The following is a 25,496-nucleotide window of genomic DNA, read 5'->3' on the forward strand; positions in this document are numbered from 1 at the left end:
CCTACGTAGAGCTTCCTTGTAGGGATATTAAGCACTCCACCACATTTAGGTCACATGGTGCCCAGTGTTTCATTTTTTATAATAGGAGCTTTAACCAAACAAGCAGATTAACTGTCCAATTTGGAATGCTCCTGAAGCCATTTTCACATCTCCAATGCCAGATCCCACTCGGGAATTGTAAACGGGTCCTTCCCAGGTGGGATCCGGCATTGGAGACTCTCCCTACTCCTTCCGCTGGCTGTCCGATCCGGCAATATGCCGGGTCAGTTGCCATAGCAGTGGGGAGAGGTGGTGGCGGCGCTGGGAGATGAGCTTATCTCCGCACCGCCTTTCCCTATCTAGTAAATGGGTCCCGGGTCGCATCGACCCCGGAATCTGTTTATGTAGCCACTGACCCAGTATTCAACCCGGGAATAACACTGCTTATAACCCGGGTTGAATTACCGGGTTAAGCGATCAGGGAATTCGGAGCAGGCGCTTTCATACCGCACGCTGACCCGTGTCGACCCGGCAATATGCCGGGTTGATACCGGGTTATTTGTGCGGTGTGAAAGGGGTCAAAAGATACTCAAAAATGGTGGCCAGTATTGACCAGCTCCAGTCCGCATTTACCAACATGCTTGTTTTATTAGTCTCATTTTCATGTAATGTCTTGTTAGGGCCTCGCAAACTGCAATTTCAGTCAAATTCACAGTATTACCTCTGATATTCCACCATTTGTGGTCAGCAATAGTTGCACTAAGTTGTACTATACTTGCACTTCCTAAATTAAGGTTATTATTATTAAATACTGTTTTTGTAATGCCCAATATTTGAGTTGGGCTGATGTGTATTTGGAGCCAAGATGATGGCTTATGACAATCGTTCCCAAACTTTCATCAGTCATGGGGCCTTTAGGCCCATAGAAATGTTTTCATAGCATCCCTAGGACAAAGAGCAAATTCAGTTAGAATTAGAATAGATTCTTTCAGAACATTCCTACTACAATGCGAGTTGTCCAACAATGGTATGCATTACTGTCTCACAGTTCAGAGGTCACGAGTTCAATTCCTGACCAAGGCGCTAGAGGTACGGAGTTTGTATATTCTCCCATGTTTGCGTGGGTTTCCAATGAGTGCTCTGATTTACTCCTACACTCGAAAAACATACAAGTAGGTTAATTGGCTTGTGACAGACAAAAAAAATAACCTGTGTGTGTCCATGCAATACAGAATATAGAGTTGTAAGATCCACTGGAGCAGGGACTGATTCTCTGTAAATATCTACAAGTCACTGTATGTGTGCAGTATATAAAGAGCTGTGAATAAATAATACATGAGAAAAGGGCACATCTTTCCTGAGTCCCTCATGACTCTTCTTAAGATGGACACACAAGTGATTCAGAAGCTTGATCTGGGCACTGACCTATGTGACCAATTTGCAATGTGGCCACACACAGACTGACAATGGTTACAGCCAATCAAATATTAAGGCATGCATGAAAACTATATAAATATTTTGACAGAGCTCAAGTTTGGTTGCGCCATGGAAACAGTAATATCGCCAGTTTTCTGATATTAATCTCTGTTACAAAATGGAGGAAAGGTTTGTCAAGACATTTTTATCTGAACCCCCACTCTATACTACCACCAACATTCCTGTATTGTAGGAATATGAAGATTCATTTAAAACATAAGGTCATAGGCGTTGCTTGATAAAAGATATGACTATCAATGTGAATGATATTAGCGTGTATATTTTTCCCTATCTAATAATATAATTACTGATCTCTTCCTTTCAGAAAGGATACATACAGAGGGAATGAAAGTGATAATGAGCAACAGTTTTTTGGAGCTTACGTCTAGCTTGTTATCTCTATCAGTTATTGTATGCTAATAAACACTATAACCCAGAGAAGGGCTGTGCTGGAGAGATAAGCAGCTTTATCCAAATAATACCGTTTGACCAAGACTGTGTCCTATGTTTGATAGATTGTGGTAAATTATCACTAGCCTCAGCTGCAAGGAATAAAGGACACTGCACTCCTTCACTATGATATAATTACAGCAAGGCCTCACAAAATAATGCTATTTTGTCATGAAGACTGAAAGTCTATGAACATATCTATAAAAATCTTTGTAAACATGGATATGTATAATCTGGATTGGTGGAAACATTCAACTGAAGAAGCAAATACTGGCACCTGCTCAGACATGAGGAACTGTGCATCAAATATAGGATTAAGAAGTGAGAAGCATTGAGTAGAAAGTAGGAACGGAGACCTTGTTCAGCAACTTATGTTTCAATCTCTTGCTCACTAACTGCACTGTTACCAATAAACGCAACCCTTACACATGTTGTCTTCCACAAAGTGCACCGTAGCCTCATTTACCTAAACAGCTGGTCCACTGCAACCTCAACCATATTCTCCTTATTGAGTACCTGGATCATGTGCTGATGGACTCCACATTGGTTCCTTCAATTAAATATGTGACCCTGCAATGATGTATAGGATTTAAATTACTGGATGCATTCTGATTGGTCAGAGAACAGTCATTCTGATTGGTTAGTATTAACCTGGCCACATAATGGCTGTAGCCATTTCGGGAGGACCCCACAGTTGTTGTCTCCCTTATCTTGCTACTACCACACTAAGCTTAGAGCGTATATACTGGTTAAACTTTTGTGGATAAACCTCACACATTGTTTTATTTTACATTTTTATTTTAAACTAAATGAAAAAAAAAAAAAGGGAAAAAAAAAAAAAAGAGAGAGACTAGTGCTGTACGGATCCAAAGGACCATGTAGCACTATATGCTCTATGTTTTCACGGAGAGTTGACATTGTAAAAACTAGCAGAGGTCGACTTCAGCTTCACTTTCGAAGAGCAAAACAGGCTTTAGTTAGGTTAGTAGTATGAAGCAGAAACCCATTGTCGATTCGATTATGTTGAAAAAGCCAGCAAAGCCAACACTTAATACATTTTGCAAAGACTCCTAGATCCTGTTGGATCCTTACATAATGCCCATTGAACCTGTGGCTAATTCGCCCTAATACACACAGATCAATGGCTGTCCAATGGAAACAGATTTTGTGACATTCCTAAAAAAAAAATCACAATTCAAAATTGCATAATACAGATACTGTAGGATGCTGTAGATTGGATATCAGTACAGGTGCCAGTGCAGTACATGTAGATCAAGTCAGCACCAGGCCATCTCATCAAAAACACAAAAGAGGATAAAAAGTTTATTTGAAATAAAGCAGGCATAACTTTAGAAAAAGTACTTCTTTCCTCCAGCACAAAGAATAATGGTTACGTGTTAGGTCACATTATCTCATGGACTCCTGCACATTAATAGTATTGGTTAAATCAGAAACACAATAGGGGGCTCCCAATGCTGGACTGTGGAGACTGCTGCCATCACACTGCAAGGTTTCTCTCTTAAATGCCCCTTTGTGGGTGTGCACTTTCCTTCTTAAGCTCTGCATGGGTCTCTATTGTGCTGCAGGGTTCCCCAGAGGGGCTCTTCCTTAGTGGGTCCACCATTCATCTGCAGCTTACCTTCAGCATTGTGGGGGCGACTCCCCCTCTTATATGTACCCTGGACCCTGGGGTGTCTCTGCTTGGGTGCTCTTGTTGCCTAGGGGCTTCTTGCATGGGGACCCTATCCGTTCTACAGGGGCATTCCCCTTAATATACAGATTGCGGCTCAAAGCAGTTTGCCACACCTCTCCTGAATGCCTGGGCAACGCGGACCCTCCCTACTCTCATCCTGCGGCCTCTTAAGCCCAGTGGTATCGGGAGGTGGGCTTAGACTAAGCACTGCCTGTTGCTACAGTGGCACATTCATGCACTTTGCATAAGTGTTGTACAGTCACTTTAGGGATTTGTGTTTGTGTGTCCATTGTAGCTATCTGAAGTGACAGTACAGCATGAGGGTAAAATAACATTTAAAACTAGACCATTCTCCCATGACCCTAGAAATGTGTCAGACCTATTTTATAAAATGTTCTAAAATGCTAACCCTTTCTTATAATTACAATATGGAATATTGTATTAAGAACAGCACTTAACAAGGAGCTAAGGGTTTGTTGACAACAGGAAACCCCGATAAGTGTACCCATACACTGCAAATGAATACATTTTGTATAAAAATGAGTTTATTTACTCACTACAGTTTATTTCTTCATCAGGAATCTGTCGTTCAATTGGCGTCAGCAATTTTCTCATTCCTCACTTGGATCAGCTGAAGGAAGACTGCAGTGTGGTTCCTCATCTCAACCAGGTAACAGCTTTTTTCATTTCTTTGTTAACAGCACCTTCAGTAAAACTGGGAAAGATGAGAAATTAGAGGTTCTTGCTAAAAATTATATTGGGTGTCTCTTATGGAGTTTCAATAAAATGTTTTCAACAAGTGCTTAGTGTTGAGAGTAACCGTGATAAGTCACATGGTATTTTCCATTCTAATCCACGAATAAATGCGATGCACTGCGAGTTGAAATGGAGGGAGTCCGTGGGCCTAATTCAGATTTGGGCATAGATTTAGGCTGGGTACACACTACGACAAGCCGCAGTCGTGCCTATGGTCGGGGCGATTTCCCTTCACCCCCGTAACAGCAACATAGCACATTGCGGGTACACATTGCACGATGTAATGAACGATGGTACAACATCTCACTCCGTCATTCGTTACACTGCAGCGGGTAGCACACAATATCTTCCGGTTGGCCATTGCATCCAACCTACAGGAGTGTGCAATCATGGGCACACATTAGATAATCAGCAAGATTTGTTCCGATATGACAAATTGTGCCTATATCATTGAAGTATGTACCTGGGGGGTAATTCCAAGTTGATTGCAGCAGGAAATTTTTTAGCAGTTGGGCAAAACCATGTGCACTGCAGGGGAGGCAGATATCACATGTGCAGCAAGAGTTAGATTTGGGTGGGTTATTTTATTTCTGTGCAGGGTAATACTGGCTGCTTTATTTTGACACTGCAAATTAGATTGCAGATTGAACACACCACACCCAAATCTAACTCTCTCTGCACATGTTATATCTGCCTCCCCTGCAGGGCACATGGTTTTGCCCAACTGCTAAAAAAAATCTTGCTGCGATCAACTTGGAATTACCCCCCTGGTCTAAGAAAGAGCAAGTACTGTAACTGTGCATCTTGGTAAAACCATGTTGCACTGCAGGAGGGGGAGATTTTAAATATGCAGAAAGGAGCGTGTCCACACTTCAGTGTAAAAATAAAGCTTTCCAGCGTCTGTGGGCTACATGCAAAACCAGGCAGTATTTACCCCACATGTAAAAAAAATGATGTATTTGCACCACCTTGCATTACATGGTTTGTTTAGGTCAGTGGTTCCCAAACTTTTTTGAATCACGGCACCCTAAAGTATCAGAATTTTTTTCACGGCACCCCTAAGCCAATACTTTTTTATTGAAAAATTTATAAAGAAATATTAAATTAAGTAAATTGTCTTTATATGTCATCCTTAGGGTAACTTATGTGGTGAGGGACAAGATTTGCTTCTGATTGTCAATATATTTTATGATTGGCAGCAATTAACACTGGTTTTGCTTTTTACATTGACCATGAGATTTTAAATTGGTTCTGGACCACCAACCCAAGGCACCCCTGCAAGTGTCCCGAGGCACCCCAGGGTGCCACGGCACACAGTTTGGGAACCACTGGTTTAGGTACTCAGTTACAAATTTAAAACAGGCCCTGTGTTGTTCACAGACACACACCAATCACCATAGTGCACATAGAGAACAAAATGTAACCATTGTAAAACTGATAATCCTGCCCTAATTAAACCCTCAAATAGGTATAATAAAGTTACATGTTCCTATCCAGGAAGATCATTACGATGTAAATCCATGTGATATTATGGGGCATATTAATCAAAGGAAATTTGTAGGATAGCCTCAAAAGAAAGTATCTGCAGGATCAAGGGCGTAGATATACCTAATGGGGTCCCATAGCAAACTTTTCAACCCAGACCCCCACCCAGCACTACTAACCTCCTGGGTCCTGTCCTGCTATAGACATATCTGCTGTCAGTGGGCCTAATTCAGACCTGATCGCAGCAGCAAATTTACTAGCTAATGGGCAAAACCAGGTGTACTGCAGGGAGGAAGGGCGGGGGTCAAATATAACATGTGCAGAGAGAGTTAGATTTGGGTGGGGTATGTTCAAACTGAAATCTAAATTGCAGTGTAAAAATAAAGCAGCCAGTATTTACCCTGCACAGAAACAATATAACCCACCCAAATCTAAGTCTCTCTGAACGTGTTATATCTGCCCACCCCGCTGTGCACATGGTTTTGCCCATTAGCTAACAAATTTGAATTAGGCCCAGTGTCCCAGCCAGCTCCTTCCTGTTCTCACTGATGTTGATGCATCAAAAAAGAGAAGCGACGTGGCTCATGAGGTGAGTGTGAATCAGGGTGGCTGCCACCGTAAGTGGATGCAGGGGGAGTCCGGACAGCCAGACCCCCTGCAACTGCTATACCTATGCCTCTGTCCAGTATTTAGGAAGAGGGGACCCAAACAGATAACAGAGGTTCCTGTTGAGCTGCCAAATGATTAATTTACCAAGCTTGGGGCTATGGGCTACATTATGCCAAGTTTCCCCGGTAGTCTCTGCATCCATATGTGTGGTGCACAGTTGCTGTACCTGGGTTCGAACCCCTGAAATAAGGTGATCACTTTAGCAATCACTTTAAATGTTACACATTACAAGGATGGGTTCCTATGGGAGCCCGTCTCTAAATGTGATTTTTGGTAGTGCCAACAATACAGACACTAATTCCTTATTGCCACAATATGCTGCGATGAGAAATGATAAATATTGGGACCAGCTTCTGAATATTGGTAAATGTGCCCCCCATGTTTGTTACAGATTTAATTATTAGGAGAGAATATTGCTGATAAACTGTGAAGTTAAAAGGTAGACAAGCTATAGTCTCATAATGTTTCCGATGAAGAAAGTAACTACTGTTACGTATATTTTCTTATTTGGACAGAATGCAGATAGTCAAGGAGTGTATTTGTGTGATGTTATTGCTATGATGTAGCGGTCTGTTTAGAAAATAAAGGCGAAATATGAAAAATAATTATCGTTTCATTTCTCTTACGGTCGCCAGTCAAATTGCGCAATATTTAATAAAATATAGGTTACAGGACAGTACAAGAGAAATAAGCCTGTCCCAGAAAAGAGAAAAAGTCAATTGAAAGCGGAGCAAAATGTTTCTTTCTCAATTGCGACAGACAGCACGTTTCCTATAGACCACAGGTTCTCAAACTCGGTCCTCAGGACCCCACACAGTGCATGTTTTGCAGGTCTCCTCACAGATCACAAGTGAAATAATTAGCTCCACCTGTGGATCTTTTAAAATGTGTCAGTGAGTAATTAATACACCTGTGCACTTGCCTGGTTACCTGCAAAACATGCACTGTGTGGGGTCCTGAGGACCGAGTTTGAGAACCACTGCTATAGACCATAGGTCTTTAAACTCGGTCCTCAGGACCCCTCACAGTGCATGTTTTGCAGGTAACCCAGCAGGTGCACAGGTGTATTAATTACTCACAGACATTTTAAAAGGTCCACAGGTGGAGTTAATTATTTCACTTGCGATTCTGTGAGGAGACCTGCAAAACATGCACTGTGTGGGGGTAATGAGGACCGAGTTTGCAGACCTATGCTATAGACCACAGGTTCTCAAACCTGCTCATGTGCATTCCCGCATCAACAGAGTCCTCAAGCTAAGTGACATCAGAAAGCTCTCTGACATGATTGAAGGGAGAGTAAAAGAAGCCTACAGCGCTAAAATAGTGCAGCCAGATTTATAAATTATATAATTTATTGATCCAAATTATTAGCGCGTATAGAAACATGTATTAAAATAGGTATTCAAATCACTTATAAAAGGTTTTCTCTTAATAAGCATCATGAGCAATAGCTGGGGTTTGTTCCTAATAAGAACCCCATGGTCATCGTCTCTCTCTGAAAAGTCCCACAACAGCTATAATAAGCTGTCCAGTACAAATGCACATAGGGGGTCATTCCGACCCGATCGCTCGCTGCAGTTTGTCGCAGCGCAGCGATCGGGACGGAACTGCGCATGCGCCGGCGCCGCAGTGCGTCGGCGCATGGCAGCCGTCGTTACCTAGCGATCACCTCTGAGACAGAGGTGGTCGCTAGGCGGGAGGGGGCTGAACGCAGGCATGGCAGGACCGTTGGGGGGGCGGGCCGTGGCGGCTGCGTGACGTCGCACGCAGCCGCTGCGGCCAGCGGGAGCGACGAGCAACTCCCGGCCAGCCACAGGAGCTGCGCTGGCCGGGAATTACTCCTCAAATACAAAGGCATCGCCTCTGTGCGATGCTTTTGTATTTGTGCGGGGGGGCAGTACTGACATGCGGGGCGGACTAGCCCTGTGCTGGGCGTCCCCCCACATGTCTGAGTTTACGATCGTAGCTGTGCTAAATTTAGCACAGCTTTGATCAACTCGGAATGACCCCCAGTGAGTCACAGGAGAGTAGTATTCAAGGCTGACCAGTTAGAGAATAATCCTGTGTTACTAGTCTTAGATCAGTGATTCCTCCAGTCCCTTAGCAAGATCTCCTCGCACAGTGGTTGGCTGTTAGGAATCCTTTGCTGGTGGTTACACTCCTATGAAAATCCTGGTCCCAGATGTTTGTCAGTGATGTGTTGGGGTAAAAACAAGAGGAAAATGGATGAGGGAAATGGCCCACAGCTTCCTCGGAAACCAATATTTGTGTCCTTTTTTTGATGATTGAAGGGAGAGGAGTCAGGGGACAGGTGCAATATGGGCAAAAGCAGAAAGGAGAAATTTTTCTGTTCTTTTCTGCCTATAATGCCATCAAGATATGGGGCCGGATGTAATGGTGCCTGAGTTTGGCGGCCTGACATCCCGCACGGCGCCGAACTCGGGCATCATTACATCCGTCCCATGGTGTTTATTTTTGGAGAGAAGTTTGAAGCAGAGCAGTCTTTCTCTTCTCTATAAGTAGCATTATCGAGCAGCCCCCATTGCGACCTATGATGGCAGTCGAAGCACTATGAAAACATGGTGAAATCTGATTCACTGCAGTTTTAAGACTTACAGAATCAGAATACCCTTTATTGGCCAGGTGTACTCACGTACACTAGGAATTTTTTGCGGTACAATGCATGGGATACGGTCGTTAGGTCAACACAAACTAGGTCGACCACTGAAGGTCGACATGGGCATTAGGTCGATTTGTACTAGGTCGACAGGTCAGAAGGTCGACATGAGTTTTTCCCCTTTTTTTAAATTTTTGGACTTTTTCATTCTTTACGATCCACGTGGACTACAATTGGGAATGGTAACCTGTGCCGAGTGCAGTGGTAGCGGAGCGAGGCACCTTGCCCGAAGCATGGCGAGCCATGCGAGGGGACACTGTGCACTAATTGTGGTTCCCCGTCACTCTACGAAGAAAACGACACCAAAAAAAGTCCAAAAACTCATGTCGACATTTTCACCTGTCGAACTAGTACATGTCGACCTAATGCCCATGTCGACCTAGTACATGTTGACCTTCAGTGGTCGACTTAATAACTGCCGACCTAAGTTGAGTCAACCCAACGACCCATACCCCAATGCTTTGCCAAGCAGCAACATGAAGGGGGGATACATAGCATAAGAAGGGGGTAGAACATAGCATACATTACAAACATTACACGTGTGAGTTCATACTGCACATTGCAACTGTACAATAGACTCGACATATTAGACATATTATACATGTAAAAACTAAGGCTGCATGGCAGAGCAGCACCGAGGCGCCACCTTGAACTCATTTATAATGTTATGTGATCCAAAAATTATAATGGGTTCATGAACAGAGTTATTGCTATAACCTATTGCTGCTTATAGATAGTGAGAAGCAAAATATTGCATTTTCTCCAACTTAAACCCTGGAGAAAAGCCTTGTTTAGCTTTACTAAATAGAGCCTATAATATTGAGTGTCAATATCTAAGGAAGAAAAACTATGGTTTTAAATTGTTTTATTGGAGCTTTATCCTGTCTCAATTACACATTTTTATTGAATCTGAAATTCTCCTATATTTTACACATATGAAAAAAATATCACAGTCACGCTAGAGTAGATTGCATATAAAAACCCCGGAAATGTGTTCCAGTCCAGAATCCAAACCACCGAACTTGGGGGGTCATTCCGACCCGATCGCTCGCTGCAGTTTATCGCAGCGCAACGATCGGGTCGCAATTGCGCATGCGCCGGTGCCGCAGTGCACCGGCGCATGTCATTCAGTAGCGATCGCCTCTGCCTTATTGACAGGCAGAGGCGGTCGCAGGGCGGGAGGTGGCTGGACAGCTGCGTTATGCCGCCGTTTAGGGGGCACGGTCCGGCCAAAGCAGGCGTGGCCGGGCCATTGGGGGGCAGGCCACGGTTGCTGCGTGACGTCTCACGCAGCCGCTGCAGCCAGTGGCAGCGACGATCAACTCCCGGCCAGCCGCAGGAGCTGCGCTGGCCGGGAGTTACTCCACAAATACAAAAGCATCGCCGCTGTGCGATGCTTTTGTATTTGTGCGGGGGAAGTGGACTGACATGCAGGGCGGTCTAGCCCTGTGCTGGGTGTCCCCCTGCATGTCAGGGAAGATGATCATAGCTGTGCTAAATTTAGCACAGCTACGATCAACTCGTAATGACCCCCATGGGGTTTTAAACTTCTTCCTCTATCAAGCAATATTCCAAAGTGGCTCTTTCTCTCTCTCCCCTGATTAATACACTGGGGTATATTTACTAAGATTCGTAATTTTCCGTTTGAGGTCAAAGTTCAATCACGAATGACACCGAAAGTGTAAATATGCAACTTTTTGAATTTAGTACGACTAATTTACTAACCTGCCGTATTCTGCATTTTCGGTTTTACCGATGTCGATGTCATTCGTTTTTTTAGGCAGTGTTTTACGTGAGTGACTTGTAAAACACTGCCGACTTTAATACAATGAATCTCGGCCGGATCTGAGAGATCCGTGCTGGGGTTCATTGTGCACTTTAAAAAAAAAAAAAAAATCAGTGTTAAATTACAAAAAAAAAATGCGTGGGGTCCCCCCTCCTAAGCAAAACCAGCCTCGGGCTCTTTGAGCCGGTCCTGGTTGCAAAAATATGGGGGGAAAAATGATAGAGGTTCCCCCATATTTCAACAACCAGCACTGGGCTCTGCTCCTGGTTCCAAAAATACGGGGGACAAAAAGCGTAGGGGTCCCCCGTATTTCTGAAACCAGCACCGGGCTCCACTAGCCAGATACATAATGCCACAGCCGGGGGACACATTTATATAGCTCCCGGCGGCCCTGGCATTACATAACCAACTAGTCACCCCTGGCCGGGGTACCCTGGAGGAGTGGGGACCCCTTCAATCAAGGGGTCCCCCCCCTCCAGCCACCCAAGGACCAGGGGTGAAGCCCGAGGCTGTCCCCCCATCCATGGGCTGCGGATGGGAGGCTGATAGCCGTTGTGTAAAAAAATGAATATTGTTTTTAGTAGCAGAACTACAAGTCCCAGCAAGCCTCCCCCGCAAGCTGGTACTTGGAGAACCACAAGTACCAGCATGCGGAGGAAAACCGGCCCGCTGGTACCTGTAGTACTACTACTAAAAAAATACCCCAATAAAAACATAAGACACACACCTTGAAAGTATAACTTTAATACATACTGTACATACATCCACACCTCCATATACACATACTTACCTTATGTTCACACGAGGGTCAGTCCTCTTCTCCATGTAGAATCCATGGTGTACCTGTGGAAAAAATTATACTCACAAAATCCAGTGTAGAAGCCTCTTCTTCTTTTAATCCAGTTGTAATCCAGGTACTTGTCAAAATAAAAAAACGGACACCCGGCCTCGCACTGAAAGGGGCCCCATGTTTTCACATGGGACCCCTTTCCCCGAATGCCAGGAACCCCCTCTGACTTATGTCTAAGTGGGTTCCATCAGCCAATCAGGGAACGCCACGTTGTGGCATCCTCCTGATCGGCTGTGTGCTCCTGTACTGTATGACAGGCGGCACACGGCAGTGTTACAATGTAGCGCCTATGCGCTCCATTGTAACCAATGGTGGGAACTTTGTGGTCAGCGGTTGACCGAAAGTAACCTCACCGCTGACCACAAAGTTCCCACCATTGGTTACAATGGAGCGCATAGGCGCTACATTGTAACACTGCCGTGTGCCGCCTGTCATACAGTACAGGAGCACACAGCCAATCAGGAGGGTGCCACAACGTGGCGCTCCCTGATTGGCTGAAGAAACCCTCTTAGACATAAGTCAGAGGGGGTTTCTGGCATTCGGGGAAAGGGGTCCCATGTGAAAACATGGGGCCCCTTTCAGTGCGAGGTCGGGTGTCCGTTTTTTTATTTTGACAAGTACCTGGATTACAAATGGATTACAAGAAGAAGAGGCTTCTACACTGGATTTTGTGAGTATAATTTTTTCCACAGGTACACCATGGATTCTACATGGAGAAGAGGACCGACCCTCGTGTGAACATAAGGTAAGTATGTGTATATGGAGGTGTGGATGTATGTATTAAAGTTATACTTTCAAGGTGTGTGTCTTATGTTTTTATTGGGGTATTTTTTTAGTAGTAGTACTACAGGTACCAGCGGGCCCGGTTTTCCTCCGCATGCTGGTACTTGTGGTTCTCCAAGTACCAGCTTGCGGGGGAGGCTTGCTGGGACTTGTAGTTCTGCTACTAAAAACAATATTCATTTTTTGACACAAAGGCTATCAGCCTCCCATCCGCAGCCCATGGATGGGGGGGACAGCCTCGGGCTTCACCCCTGGTCCTTGGGTGGCTGGAGAGGGGGGAACCCTTGATTGAAGGGGTCCCCACTCCTCCAGGGTACCCCGGCCAGGGGTGACTAGTTGGTTATGTAATGCCAGGGCCACCGGGAGCTATATAAAAGTGTCCCCCGGCTGTGGCATTATGTATCTGGCTAGTGGAGCCCCGGTGCTGGTTTCAGAAATACGAGGGACCCCTACGCTTTTTGTCCCCCGTATTTTTGGAACCAGGACCAGGCGCAGAGCCCGGTGCTGGTTGTTGAAATATGGGGGAACCTCTCATTTCCCCCCCCATATTTTTGCAACCAGGACCGGCTCAAAGAGCCCGAGGCTGGTTTTGCTTAGGAGGGGGGACCCCACGCAATTTTTTTTCAAAAAATACACACTTTCCCATTCCCTTCCCACTGATAAACATGCACGGATCTCATGGATCCCTGCATGCCTATCCAAACACGGGATAAAAAAGCAGGTCTGTTTTTTTTTAGCACTTTTTCACGAATTGTATTTCTGCACGGCAGTGTTTGGCTATTGTCGGCAGTGTTTGTGATTTGCACTTTTTAGTAAATTACCGATTTCTACCAAATTGCAGGCGTATTTGACCGATGGTGTATTGATTCGTGATTTTTTCCTAGGACTTCCAAAATATTACGAATGCCCTCATCACTGCCGAGATTTTTGCTTAGTAAATTACCGAAATGACACTTTGAAGAAAAAACGGCATCTCGGTCAAAATCGGGACCTTAGTAAATATACCCCACTGTGTAGTTTTGGACTTTGGACTTGAACACAGTTCCGGAGTGTTGATATGCAATCTAGCGCCACTGTGATACTTTTCTCATAAATGCACTTCAGAGATTGATGAAGGCTACCTATCTTCAGATAGCAAATGTATAGATCATTGTTTTCTATTGTGCTATATTTCTCTGACGTCCTAGTGGATGCTGGGGACTCCAAAAGGACCATGGGGGATAGCGGCTCCGCAGGAGACTGGGCACAAAAGTAAAAGCTTTAGGACTACCTGGTGTGCACTGGCTCCTCCCCCTATGACCCTCCTCCAAGCCTCAGTTAGATTTTTGTGCCCGAACGAGAAGGGTGCATACTAAGGGGCTCTCCTGAGCTGCTTAGAGTAAAAGTTTAAAGTAGGTTTTTTTATTTTCAGTGAGACCTGCTGGCAACAGGCTCACTGCACCGAGGGACTAAGGGGAGAAGAAGCGAACTCACCTGCGTGCAGAGTGGATTGGGCTTCTTAGGCTACTGGACATTAGCTCCAGAGGGACGATCACAGGCCCAGCCATGGATGGGTCCCAGAGCCGCGCCGCCGGCCCCCTTACAGAGCCAGAAGACTGAAGAGGTCCGGAAAATCGGCGGCAGAAGACGTCCTGTCTTCAATAAGGTAGCGCACAGCACCGCAGCTGTGCGCCATTGCTCTCAGCACACTTCACACTCCGGTCACTGAGGGTGCAGGGCGCTGGGGGGGGGCGCCCTGAGACGCAATAAAAACACCTTATATGGCAAAAAATACATCACATATAGCTCCTGGGCTATATGGATGCATTTAACTCCTGCCAATTTTCCATAAAAAAGCGGGAGAAAGGCCGCCGAGAAGGGGGCGGAGCCTATCTCCTCAGCACACTGGCGCCATTTTTTCCTCACAGCTCCGTTGGAGGAAAGCTCCCTGACTCTCCCCTGCAGTCCTGCACTACAGAAACAGGGTAAAACAAGAGAGGGGGGGCACTAATTTGGCAGATAAATATATACAGCAGCTATATCAGGGAGAAACACTTATATAAGGTTATCCCTGTATATATATAGCGCTCTGGTGTGTGCTGGCAAACTCTCCCTCTGTCTCCCCAAAGGGCTAGTGGGGTCCTGTCCTCTATCAGAGCATTCCCTGTGTGTGTGCTGTGTGTCGGTACGTTGTGTCGACATGTATGAGGAGGAAAATGTTGTGGAGGCGGAGCAATTGCCTGTATTAGTGATGTCACCCCCTAGGGAGTCGACACCTGACTGGATGGTCTTATGGAAGGAATTACGTGATAGTGTCAGCACTTTACAAAAGACTGTTGACGACATGAGACAGCCGGCAAATCAGTTAATACCTGTACAGGCGTCTCAAACACCGTCAGGGGCTCTAAAGCGCCCGTTACCTCAGATGGTCGACACAGACACTGACTCCAGTGTCGACGGTGAGGAAACAAACGTATTTTCCAGTAGGGCCACACGTTACATGATCACGGCAATGAAGGAGGTTTTGAACATTTCTGATACTACAAGTACAACAAAAAAGGGTATTATGTGGGGTGTGAAAAAACTACCCGTAGTTTTTCCTGAATCAGATGAATTAAATGAGGTGTGTGATGAAGCGTGGGTTTCCCCCGATAAAAAACTGCTAATTTCTAAAAAATTATTGGCATTATACCCTTTCCCGCCAGAGGTTAGGGCGCGTTGGGAAACACCCCCTAGGGTAGATAAGGCGCTCACACGCATATCAAAACAAGTGGCGTTACCGTCTCCTGATACGGCCGCCCTCAAGGAACCAGCTGATAGGAAGCTGGAAAATATCCTAAAAAGTATATACACACATACTGGTATTATACTGCGACCAGCAATCGCCTCAGCCTGGATGTGCAGTGCTGGGGTGGCTTGGTCGGATTCCCTGACTGAAAATATTGATACCCTGGACAGGGACAATATACTATTGACTATAGAGCATTTAAAGGATGCATTTCTATATATGCGAGATGCACAGAGGGATATTTGCACTCTGGCATCAAGAGTAAGTGCGCTGTCCATTTCTGCCAGAAGAGGGTTATGGACGCGACAGTGGTCAGGTGATGCGGATTCCAAACGGCATATGGAAGTATTGCCGTATAAAGGGGAGGAGTTATTTGGGGTCGGTCTATCGGACCTGGTGGCCACGGCAACGGCTGGGAAATCCACCTTTTTACCCCAGGTCACCTCTCAGCAGAAAAAGACACCGTCTTTTCAGGCTCAGTCCTTTCGTCCCCATAAGGGCAAGCGGGCAAAAGGCCACTCATATCTGCCCCGGGGCAGAGGAAGGGGAAAAAGACTGCAGCAGACAGCCTCTTCCCACGAACAGAAGCCCTCCCCCGCTTCTGCCAAGTCCTCAGCATGACGCTGGGGCCTTACAAGCGGACTCAGGCACGGTGGGGGCCCGTCTCAAGAATTTCAGCGCGCAGTGGGCTCACTCGCAAGTGGACCCCTGGATCCTGCAGGTAGTATCTCAGGGGTACAAATTGGAATTCGAGACGTCTCCCCCTCGCCGGTTCCTGAAGTCTGCTTTACCAACGTCTCCCCCCGACAGGGAGGCAGTATTGGAAGCCATTCACAAGCTGTATTCCCAGCAGGTGATAATCAAGGTACCCCTCCTACAACAGGGAAAGGGGTATTATTCCACGCTGTTTGTGGTACCGAAACCGGACGGCTCGGTGAGACCTATTTTAAATCTGAAATCCTTGAACACTTACATACAAAGGTTCAAATTCAAGATGGAATCACTCAGAGCAGTGATAGCGAACCTGGAAGAAGGGGACTATATGGTGTCTCTGGACATCAAGGATGCTTACCTCCATGTCCCAATTTGCCCTTCTCACCAAGGGTACCTCAGGTTTGTGGTACAGAACTGTCACTATCAGTTTCAGACGCTGCCGTTTGGATTGTCCACGGCACCCCGGGTCTTTACCAAGGTAATGGCCGAAATGATGATTCTTCTTCGAAGAAAAGGCGTCTTAATTATCCCTTACTTGGACGATCTCCTGATAAGGGCAAGGTCCAGAGAACAGTTAGAGGTCGGAGTAGCACTATCTCAAGTAGTACTACGACAGCACGGATGGATTCTAAATATTCCAAAATCGCAGCTGACTCCGACGACACGTCTGCTGTTCCTAGGGATGATTCTGGACACAGTACAGAAAAAGGTGTTTCTCCCGGAGGAGAAAGCCAGGGAGTTATCCGACCTAGTCAGGAACCTCCTAAAACCAGGCCAAGTGTCAGTGCATCAATGCACAAGGGTCCTGGGAAAAATGGTGGCTTCTTACGAAGCGATTCCATTCAGCAGATTCCACGCAAAAACTTTTCAGTGGGATCTGCTGGACAAATGGTCCGGATCGCATCTTCAAATGCATCAGCGGATAACCCTGTCTCCAAGGACAAGGGTGTCTCTCCTGTGGTGGTTACAGAGTGCTCATCTTCTAGAGGGCCGCAGATTCGGCATTCAGGACTGGGTCCTGGTGACCACGGATGCCAGCCTGAGAGGCTGGGGAGCAGTCACACAGGGAAGAAATTTCCAGGGCTTGTGGTCAAGCATGGAAACGTCACTTCACATAAATATCCTGGAACTAAGGGCCATTTACAATGCCCTAAGTCAGGCAAGGCCTCTGCTTCAGGGTCAGCCAGTGTTGATCCAGTCGGACAACATCACGGCAGTCGCCCACGTAAACAGACAGGGCGGCACAAGAAGCAGGAGGGCAATGACGGAAGTTGCAAGGATTCTTCGCTGGGCGGAAAATCATGTGATAGCACTGTCAGCAGTGTTCATTCCGGGAGTGGACAACTGGGAAGCAGACTTCCTCAGCAGACACGACCTCCACCCGGGGGAGTGGGGACTTCACCCAGAAGTCTTCCACATGATTGTGAACCGTTGGGAAAAACCAAAGGTAGACATGATGGCGTCCCGCCTCAACAAAAAACTGGACAGATATTGCGCCAGGTCAAGGGACCCTCAGGCAATAGCTGTGGACGCTCTGGTAACACCGTGGGTGTACCAGTCAGTGTATGTGTTCCCTCCTCTGCCTCTCATACCCAAGGTACTGAGAATCATAAGAAGGAGAGGAGTAAGGACTATACTCGTAGCTCCGGATTGGCCAAGAAGGACTTGGTACCCGGAACTTCAAGAGATGCTCACGGAAGACCCGTGGCCTCTACCTCTAAGAAAGGACCTGCTCCAGCAGGGACCATGTCTGTTCCAAGACTTACCGCGGCTGCGTTTGACGGCATGGCGGTTGAACGCCGGATCCTGAAGGAAAAAGGCATTCCATATGAAGTCATCCCTACCCTGATCAAAGCCAGGAAGGATGTAACTGTGCAACATTATCACCGTATTTGGCGTAAATATGTTGCGTGGTGTGAGGCCAGGAAGGCCCCTACAGAGGAATTTCAACTGGGTCGTTTCCTGCATTTCCTGCAAACAGGAGTGTCTATGGGCCTAAAATTAGGGTCCATTAAGGATCAAATTTCGGCCCTGTCAATATTCTTCCAAAAAGAACTAGCTTCAGTTCCTGAAGTTCAGACGTTTGTCAAGGGAGTACTGCATATACAGCCTCCTTTTGTGCCTCCAGTGGCACCTTGGGATCTCAATGTAGTTTTGGGGTTCCTAAAATCACATTGGTTTGAACCACTCACCACTGTGGACTTAAAATATCTCACATGGAAAGTGGTAATGCTGTTAGCCCTGGCTTCAGCCAGGCGTGTTTCAGAATTAGCGGCTTTATCCTATAAAAGCCCTTACCTAATTTTTCATACGGACAGGGCAGAATTGAGGACTCTTCCTCAATTTCTCCCTAAGGTGGTTTCAGCATTTCACTTAAACCAGCCTATTGTGGTGCCTGCGGCTACTAGGGACTTGGAGGATTCCAAGTTACTGGACGTAGTCTGGGCCCTGAAAATATATGTTTCCAGGACGGCTGGAGTCAGAAAATCTGACTCGCTGTTTATCCTGTATGCACCCAACAAGCTGGGTGCTCCTGCTTCTAAGCAGACTATTGCTCGTTCGATTTGTAGTACAATTCAGCTTGCACATTCTGTGGCAGGCCTGCCACAGCCAAAATCTGTAAAAGCCCATTCCACAAGGAAAGTGGGCTCATCTTGGGCGGCTGCCCGAGGGGTCTCGGCTTTACAACTTTGCCGAGCAGCTACTTGGTCAGGGGCAAACACGTTTGCTAAATTCTACAAATTTGATACCCTGGCTGAGGAGGACCTGGAGTTCTCTCATTCGGTGCTGCAGAGTCATCCGCACTCTCCCGCCCGTTTGGGAGCTTTGGTATAATACCCATGGTCCTTTCGGAGTCCCCAGCATCCACTAGGACGTCAGAGAAAATAAGAATTTACTTACCGATAATTCTATTTCTCATAGTCCGTAGTGGATGCTGGGCGCCCATCCCAAGTGCGGATTGTCTGCAATACTTGTACATAATTATTGTTACAAAAATCGGGTTATTATTGTTGTGAGCCATCTTTTCAGAGGCTCCTCTGTTATCATGCTGTTAACTGGGTTCAGATCACAAGTTGTACGGTGTGATTGGTGTGGCTGGTATGAGTCTTACCCGGGATTCAAAATCCTTCCTTATTGTGTACGCTCGTCCGGGCACAGTATCCTAACTGAGGCTTGGAGGAGGGTCATAGGGGGAGGAGCCAGTGCACACCAGGTAGTCCTAAAGCTTTTACTTTTGTGCCCAGTCTCCTGCGGAGCCGCTATCCCCCATGGTCCTTTCGGAGTCCCCAGCATCCACTACGGACTATGAGAAATAGAATCATCGGTAAGTAAATTCTTATTTTTACATACAAAAAGTGCCTTTTTTTTTATTGTGTTGCATATCAGTTCCACGCAGTCTGTGTATTTTTGGAAACACTAATAACTTTGTAATAATGCTGTACAAAGTAGCTTGCCACTGGTATTATAAAGTCGTTGAGTAATTTAGAAAGAAAAAGCTTTTCTGCAGCAAATTTCAATAATTGTTATAGGCCCTACACACTGGGTGATATGAGTGAAAGATATGAACGATCTCGTTCATTAATGAACGATATACCGTTCATATCTTTCAGTGTGGAGGCACCAGCGATGAACGATGCGCGGTCCGCGCTCATTCATCGCTGGTGCCCCGTCGCTTGTGCATGCAGACCAACATGGACGATCTCGTCCATATTTGCCTGCACTGCTTTGGAGCCGGGTGACGGGGAGAGTGAAGAAACTTCACTGCCGCTGGGTCGCCAGTCGGCCGTATCTGCCATCGGGCAGCTCGGCGGCGCATCGCGCAGTGTGTACGGCCCATTAGACTTTACATCATATAACAGAAAATGTGACTTTATGGCATTGTGTTTTTGCACTGGGACTATGGATGGGGTGCTGATTCTTTTTGGGACTTTTCTTATTTACTGTCATAGCATTTGACAGCTTTCCTGTTTTATACTTCTATGGGAGTTTTTGGATTGTACAGTGCTAGCCTTTTCCTAGGCTCTTCCTAATGACGCTAGTATCACTCAGGTTCCTCCCCACATTGGAGAGTGCCCATTCTCCATCAGCCACACCCAGCTAATTGTTTTTACACCATTGTCGTTAGCAGAGACAACATGTACTAAAGATATAAAGCAGGAAATGACCAGATTTCCGTATTACTGGGAAAGAAACTCAAATGTTGGCTACTCCTGGCTCCTTTCCGCATGTTGTTATTATTTCTGCAAATTCCACTCTGATTACTCAATAGTGAGATCACTTGCCTACACCAATGAAGTACTACTGAGTGTGTATACACTTACTGTACAACTATCTACATGTGGGATGTAAGATACAGGTAGATCATTGCCAGATTTGGCATATGAGGAGCTACATGACACAAAAGGGGATACAGTACAGTATATAATATCTTTGTGTATTGCCTCCTACATTTGTGCAGTAGTTATAACTGGGCTGTATCATAACATAGTATATAGAACAGAGAGATTAATAATTCACAGGTGGCCAACACATAAAACAAAGGTTTAAGAAACAAATCTAAAAAGTAAGAATAGATGACTATGGGTCTGTTTCAGAGATTCACAGAAACTTGATATTTATGTAAATCTCCAATAGTTATCTGCACATGTGCAGGGGTGATAGTGCATGTGTGCAGATCTGGTCCTGCTATGTCAGTTGCAGTGTCCCAAAAGATACAGCATGATTGACATGCTACTGGCATTTGGGGGGTGTCAAATGGGGAGCGTTCCCGAAAACCAGGGTGTGTTAACCCCGTTTTCTGGCTGCTTCCCAGCTTCACTGGCCCTGGCAGTGACATCCTGATATACCTGCAGGTTACTCAGGTGTCCGATGTTCACACAGTTGATCTGATGCTGCATCTTTGGACACTGCATCGGATCAGAGAAGCTGACAGTGGGCATCTTTTTGCTTAAGATGCCTCGTGCTGCTTTCACCTCATTTCTCACAGCCGCTGCGTACAAAGATGCGACGGCTGTGCCATTAGCATCCACCTCTGGGTCAGCCCCTATGTCATACATGCCGACATCCTGGCTGCTCTCTGCGGGAGAGAGCAGCCAGGTCGGCTCAGTAGGGGGCCGGGGCAGGGTAATGACACGGATAGGGGGCGGAGCTGAGGCAGAACAGGGGTGGGCGGAGGCAGAACAGGGGAGGAGTTATCACGGCACATCATTTAAGCCACGCCCCCTGCTATGTAATGCAGCGATTACATTATACAGCAGGGGGCGTTGCTATGATGACGCGATTCAGCAAGAATCTCGTCATCGACTGCCCGGACGGCCCACTTTACTCACTAAGTGGGCGGCCGGGCAGGGGGGCCCCTAAAAAATCGGGGAGACTTGCCTGCTCTTCCGGGGGGGCGGGAGGGTCACCCGATTTTCGGGAGCCTCCCGCCCATTCCGGGAGAGTAGGCAAGTATGCCCTATGTCTGTAATTTACATAATACTTCTGAAAATTGATTGTGTCTTTTATACGAAAATCTTGTTTTATTGAATGTTCAAACAAGAGAGTCTAGACTCAGTTAACAGGGGAAAAAAAACAACTGCGTGTTGCCGTGCCTAATATTCTAGAGTGTTCTTTCAAAAGACTTTAATAGGAATATCACTTTCTTGTTACCAATTTGCTCTATGGGTATCTGATTTGTTCATGTCTATTTTTTATTCTGGCCTTATGCGGGTCATACATCAGACGGGCGATTCTCCTACACCGATCCGATCGGCGGACAATGATTATTGGCAATACATCTAGGAATTGGCAAAATCTAGCATGTTAAAATTCTCTGACTCACTGATCCCAATAATTTTTTGTTTGATTGTTAGATAACTCTGATGCCCAGGCATCGGAAGAACCTATAATTGCCCTGATATTCGACTAATGTATAGGTCCTTTAGTTTATCTGACTGGCTTTAATGCAGAAGCAGACTGTTTCCGTTAGAGTACAAATATGTCCTTATACATCTTTGCTGCATTCATACCAAACAGTCCCTCTTGCCGCGCCAGGTCATGCGTCTTTTTTTCTGAAAGTGCTTCTTAGTCAGAAAGCTGTCACAGTCCTGACTAAGGCCCTCATTCCGAGTTGTTCGCTCGCTAGCTGCTTTTAGCAGCATTGCACACGCTAAGCCGCCGCCTACTGGGAGTGTATCTTAGCTAAGCAGATTTGCGAACGAAAGATTCGCATAATTGCGAATAGAAATTTCTTTGCAGTTTCTGAGTAGCTCGGGACTTACTCTGCCACTGCGATCAGTTCAGTCAGTTTCGTTCCTGGTTTGACGTCACAAACACACCCAGCGTTCGCCTAGGCACTCCCCCGTTTCTCCAGCCACTCCCGCGTTTTTCCCAGAAACGGCAGCGTTTTTTCACACACACCCATAAAACGGCCAGTTTCCGCCCAGAAACACCCACTTCCTGTCAATCACATTCCGATCACCAGAACGAAGAAAAATCCTCGTAATGCAGCGAGTAAAATACCTAACTTTTGAGTAAAATAACTAAGCGCAAGCGCTCTGCGAACATTGCGCATGCGCAGTTAGCGACTAATCGCAATATAGAGAAAATCGGCAACGAGCGAACAACTCGGAATGAGGTCCTAAATCACTCATGTTCTATGACTTACCTCAGTATTTCCTGCAAGCCTGCATCTGCTCTGCAGCCCAGTATATTCCGCAAACCTGCACCTGCTTCACAGTTCAGCACACAAGCTGCAGTGTAAACTCCTAATTAAGTCACCTGTGTGAGAATTCCTCTGTTCAGCATCTGATTCGCCATAGTGCTTTGCTTCCTGGTGTTTAGGCTTCCGTTTTTCCTGGCCTGCTGGGCCTCAATCCACATCAGAGCCTAACCTGGAGTTCTGCTGTGACAAGTTCTGATCACCTGACCATGAGCCATCCACTCCTGAGCCAGACAGAGACTCCCAGAATCACCCGACTCTATCCACCAATCATTAAGCACCAAGGGGTATAAGTAATAGGCCCTACACACTGGCCGATACTACTGAAAGATATGAACGAGATATCGTTAATATCTTTCAGTGTGTAGACACCAATAATGAATGATGCGCGGCCCACGCTCGTTCATCGTTGGTGCCGGCTCGTTGAAACATGCAAGCCAATATGGACAATCTCGTCCATATTAGCTTGCACTGCTATGGAGCCGGGTGACGGCGGGAGTGAAGTTTCAGTCACCTTTCCCCCGCCGCTGGGTCGCCCGTTGTCTGTATCGGCCGTTGGGCACCTCGGCGACATATCGCCATGTGTGTAGGGCCCTTTCGGACACCGGAGTTTCAGAATCTGCCAGTTTCATGAGTCACACAGCTCAGTGTGTGAGCCTAGTAGCTGAGCTTCCCAGATTTTACAGATATGACCTTAATACCTGCAATCCTTTGTACCTTTGCATTCCACTCCGGTTCCTGTCTGGTTGCACTCCAGTCCGGTTCCAATCCGGTTTGTTCTGTTCCAGTCTCCAGTTCTCTCAGTCCCAGCTCGGTCAGCCCTCCAGGTTGGTTCTTATCCAGAAGTGTCATCATTGGTCACAGCCGAACCTTGCTCAAAATTGGTCCGGTTAACTCTCGCTCATCACCCTGCCAGATTCTGCCACTCTAGCCTTCTGTGTTTCTTACCAAGTAAGGAGAGTGTTAAATTATTATCCACGGTATCCATCCAGTACTCAGCTGGTTAATCCACTACTACACTCCTCCCTACTACATTCGCCATCCTGTCATCAACACCAAAGTCCCTACAGCTCTCTCTACCTAGACCTGGGTTCGACTCCTGGTCAGGGATTGCTCTTTACCTCTCCATCGTACTGTTTCTTTCAGACCAGCCAAGTCAGAACATTGTCCTCCAGTTCACATTGACGCCGTATTCACAAAACAAACAGTCATGACAAAAGCAATGCGACAATGATGCACAACGAGTCTGGGCTGATTCATTTGACATATGACACTTGCATATCTGTGCGCGACATGTGCAGAGAGATGTAGATCTGGGTAGGGTGTGTTCAAACTGAAATCTAAATTGCAGTGTAAAAATAAAGCTGTATAACATGTAGGCTACATGTAAAAGCAGCCAGTATTTACCCTGCACAGAAAAAAAATATTACTGTATTTCCTCCCCTTGCATTGGAACATGGTTTGTGCCAGATACAAACTTGGGTGCTTTTTCTGCCTTGCTTCCAAATCCAAATCAGGCTCTGTGTCTTCCTGCTGTTTGGCAGCCTATCTGGCCAAATCAGAACACCTGTGAAGGCCTATCTTTTAAAGGCACGGAGGAGGTGTGGTTTGCCTGTCAATCTGGGGGGAGGAGAGGAATCTGGGTTATATATGGCCTCTATAGGTCATTTGTCTTTGATGATCAATGCCAGATAGTGGCCGTTGATTAGGGAGTAGGTTTTTGTTAGTAAGTGACAGGGCTGTAAACATTCTTCTCTGTAAAAGTGACTGTTTTGAGGTCATTTTGGAAGAATAAAACAGTGGCGAAGAAGCCCAGAATCAGTGTGTGTGCCTCCACTATAAGGCTACTTTACCACAATATATAATTGGTTTGTCTAATAACCACTACTGAGCGCAATGTCGAGTCCAGTGTATGGAACAGCACATTCCCATAAATGTATCCAAGTAGCGCAGCAGTGTCCCAAAATATTTCATCCAGTTATTTCCAGATATTTTCCCAATAGTTCCCCCCCAAAAGTATAAATGTCTAAGGGGCCCATATACCAATGATCGCATATGCAATACAATCCTTGGTGCTAATATCGCTTTCAGATTGCATTGCATAATATCGCAGTCAAAGTCACCGCCATTTCTGCCGGATGGTTCCTAGAGAACCCTGATGGAACTGCAATGGGCTGCGGGCGGAAATGGAGAGATAAGCGATATCTGCTGCGGTCTCTTCTACTTACAGTGCATCCAGAAAGTATTCACAGCGCTTCACTTTTTCCACATTTTGTTATGTTACAGCCTTCTTCCAAAATGGAATTAGTTAATTTTCTTTTACGTCCTTGGAGATACTGGGAATCCATTTAGTACCATGGGGTATAGACGGGTCCACTAGGAGCCTTGGGCACTTTAAGAATTTGATAGTGTGCGTGGCTTCTCCCTCTATGCCCCTCCTACCAGACTCAGTTTAGAAAATGTGCCCGGAGGAGCCGGTCACGTCGCTGGAAGCTCCTGAAGAGTTTTCTGCATTTATTTTATCTGTTTTTTATTTTCAGGCAGGACTGGATGGCACCAGCCTGCCTGCTTCGTGGGACTTAGGGGAGGGGGGGGGAACGGCCCGACCTCTTAAAGGGTTAATGGTCCCATTCCCCGCTGACAGGACACTAGCTCCTGAGGGAACTATTTGCAAACCCACCACGGCGAGCGTACATTCCCGCAGCATG

The 25,496-nt window shown here is 46.2% G+C and overlaps 1 protein-coding gene across 1 annotated transcript in view; it reads left to right on the forward strand.

The window, feature by feature from the left end:
* LOC134957870 (uncharacterized oxidoreductase ZK1290.5-like) overlaps positions 1-25,496 on the forward strand; it is a 530,010-nt gene that overhangs the window by 256,025 nt on the left and 248,489 nt on the right. Inside the window, 1 exon segment of the mRNA XM_063940091.1 lies at positions 4,177-4,268. Coding sequence (XP_063796161.1) covers positions 4,177-4,268 — 92 coding nt within the window.

This window comes from Pseudophryne corroboree, chromosome 9 (genome assembly GCF_028390025.1).
Source record: "Pseudophryne corroboree isolate aPseCor3 chromosome 9, aPseCor3.hap2, whole genome shotgun sequence".
NCBI classification, from domain to species: domain Eukaryota; kingdom Metazoa; phylum Chordata; class Amphibia; order Anura; family Myobatrachidae; genus Pseudophryne; species Pseudophryne corroboree.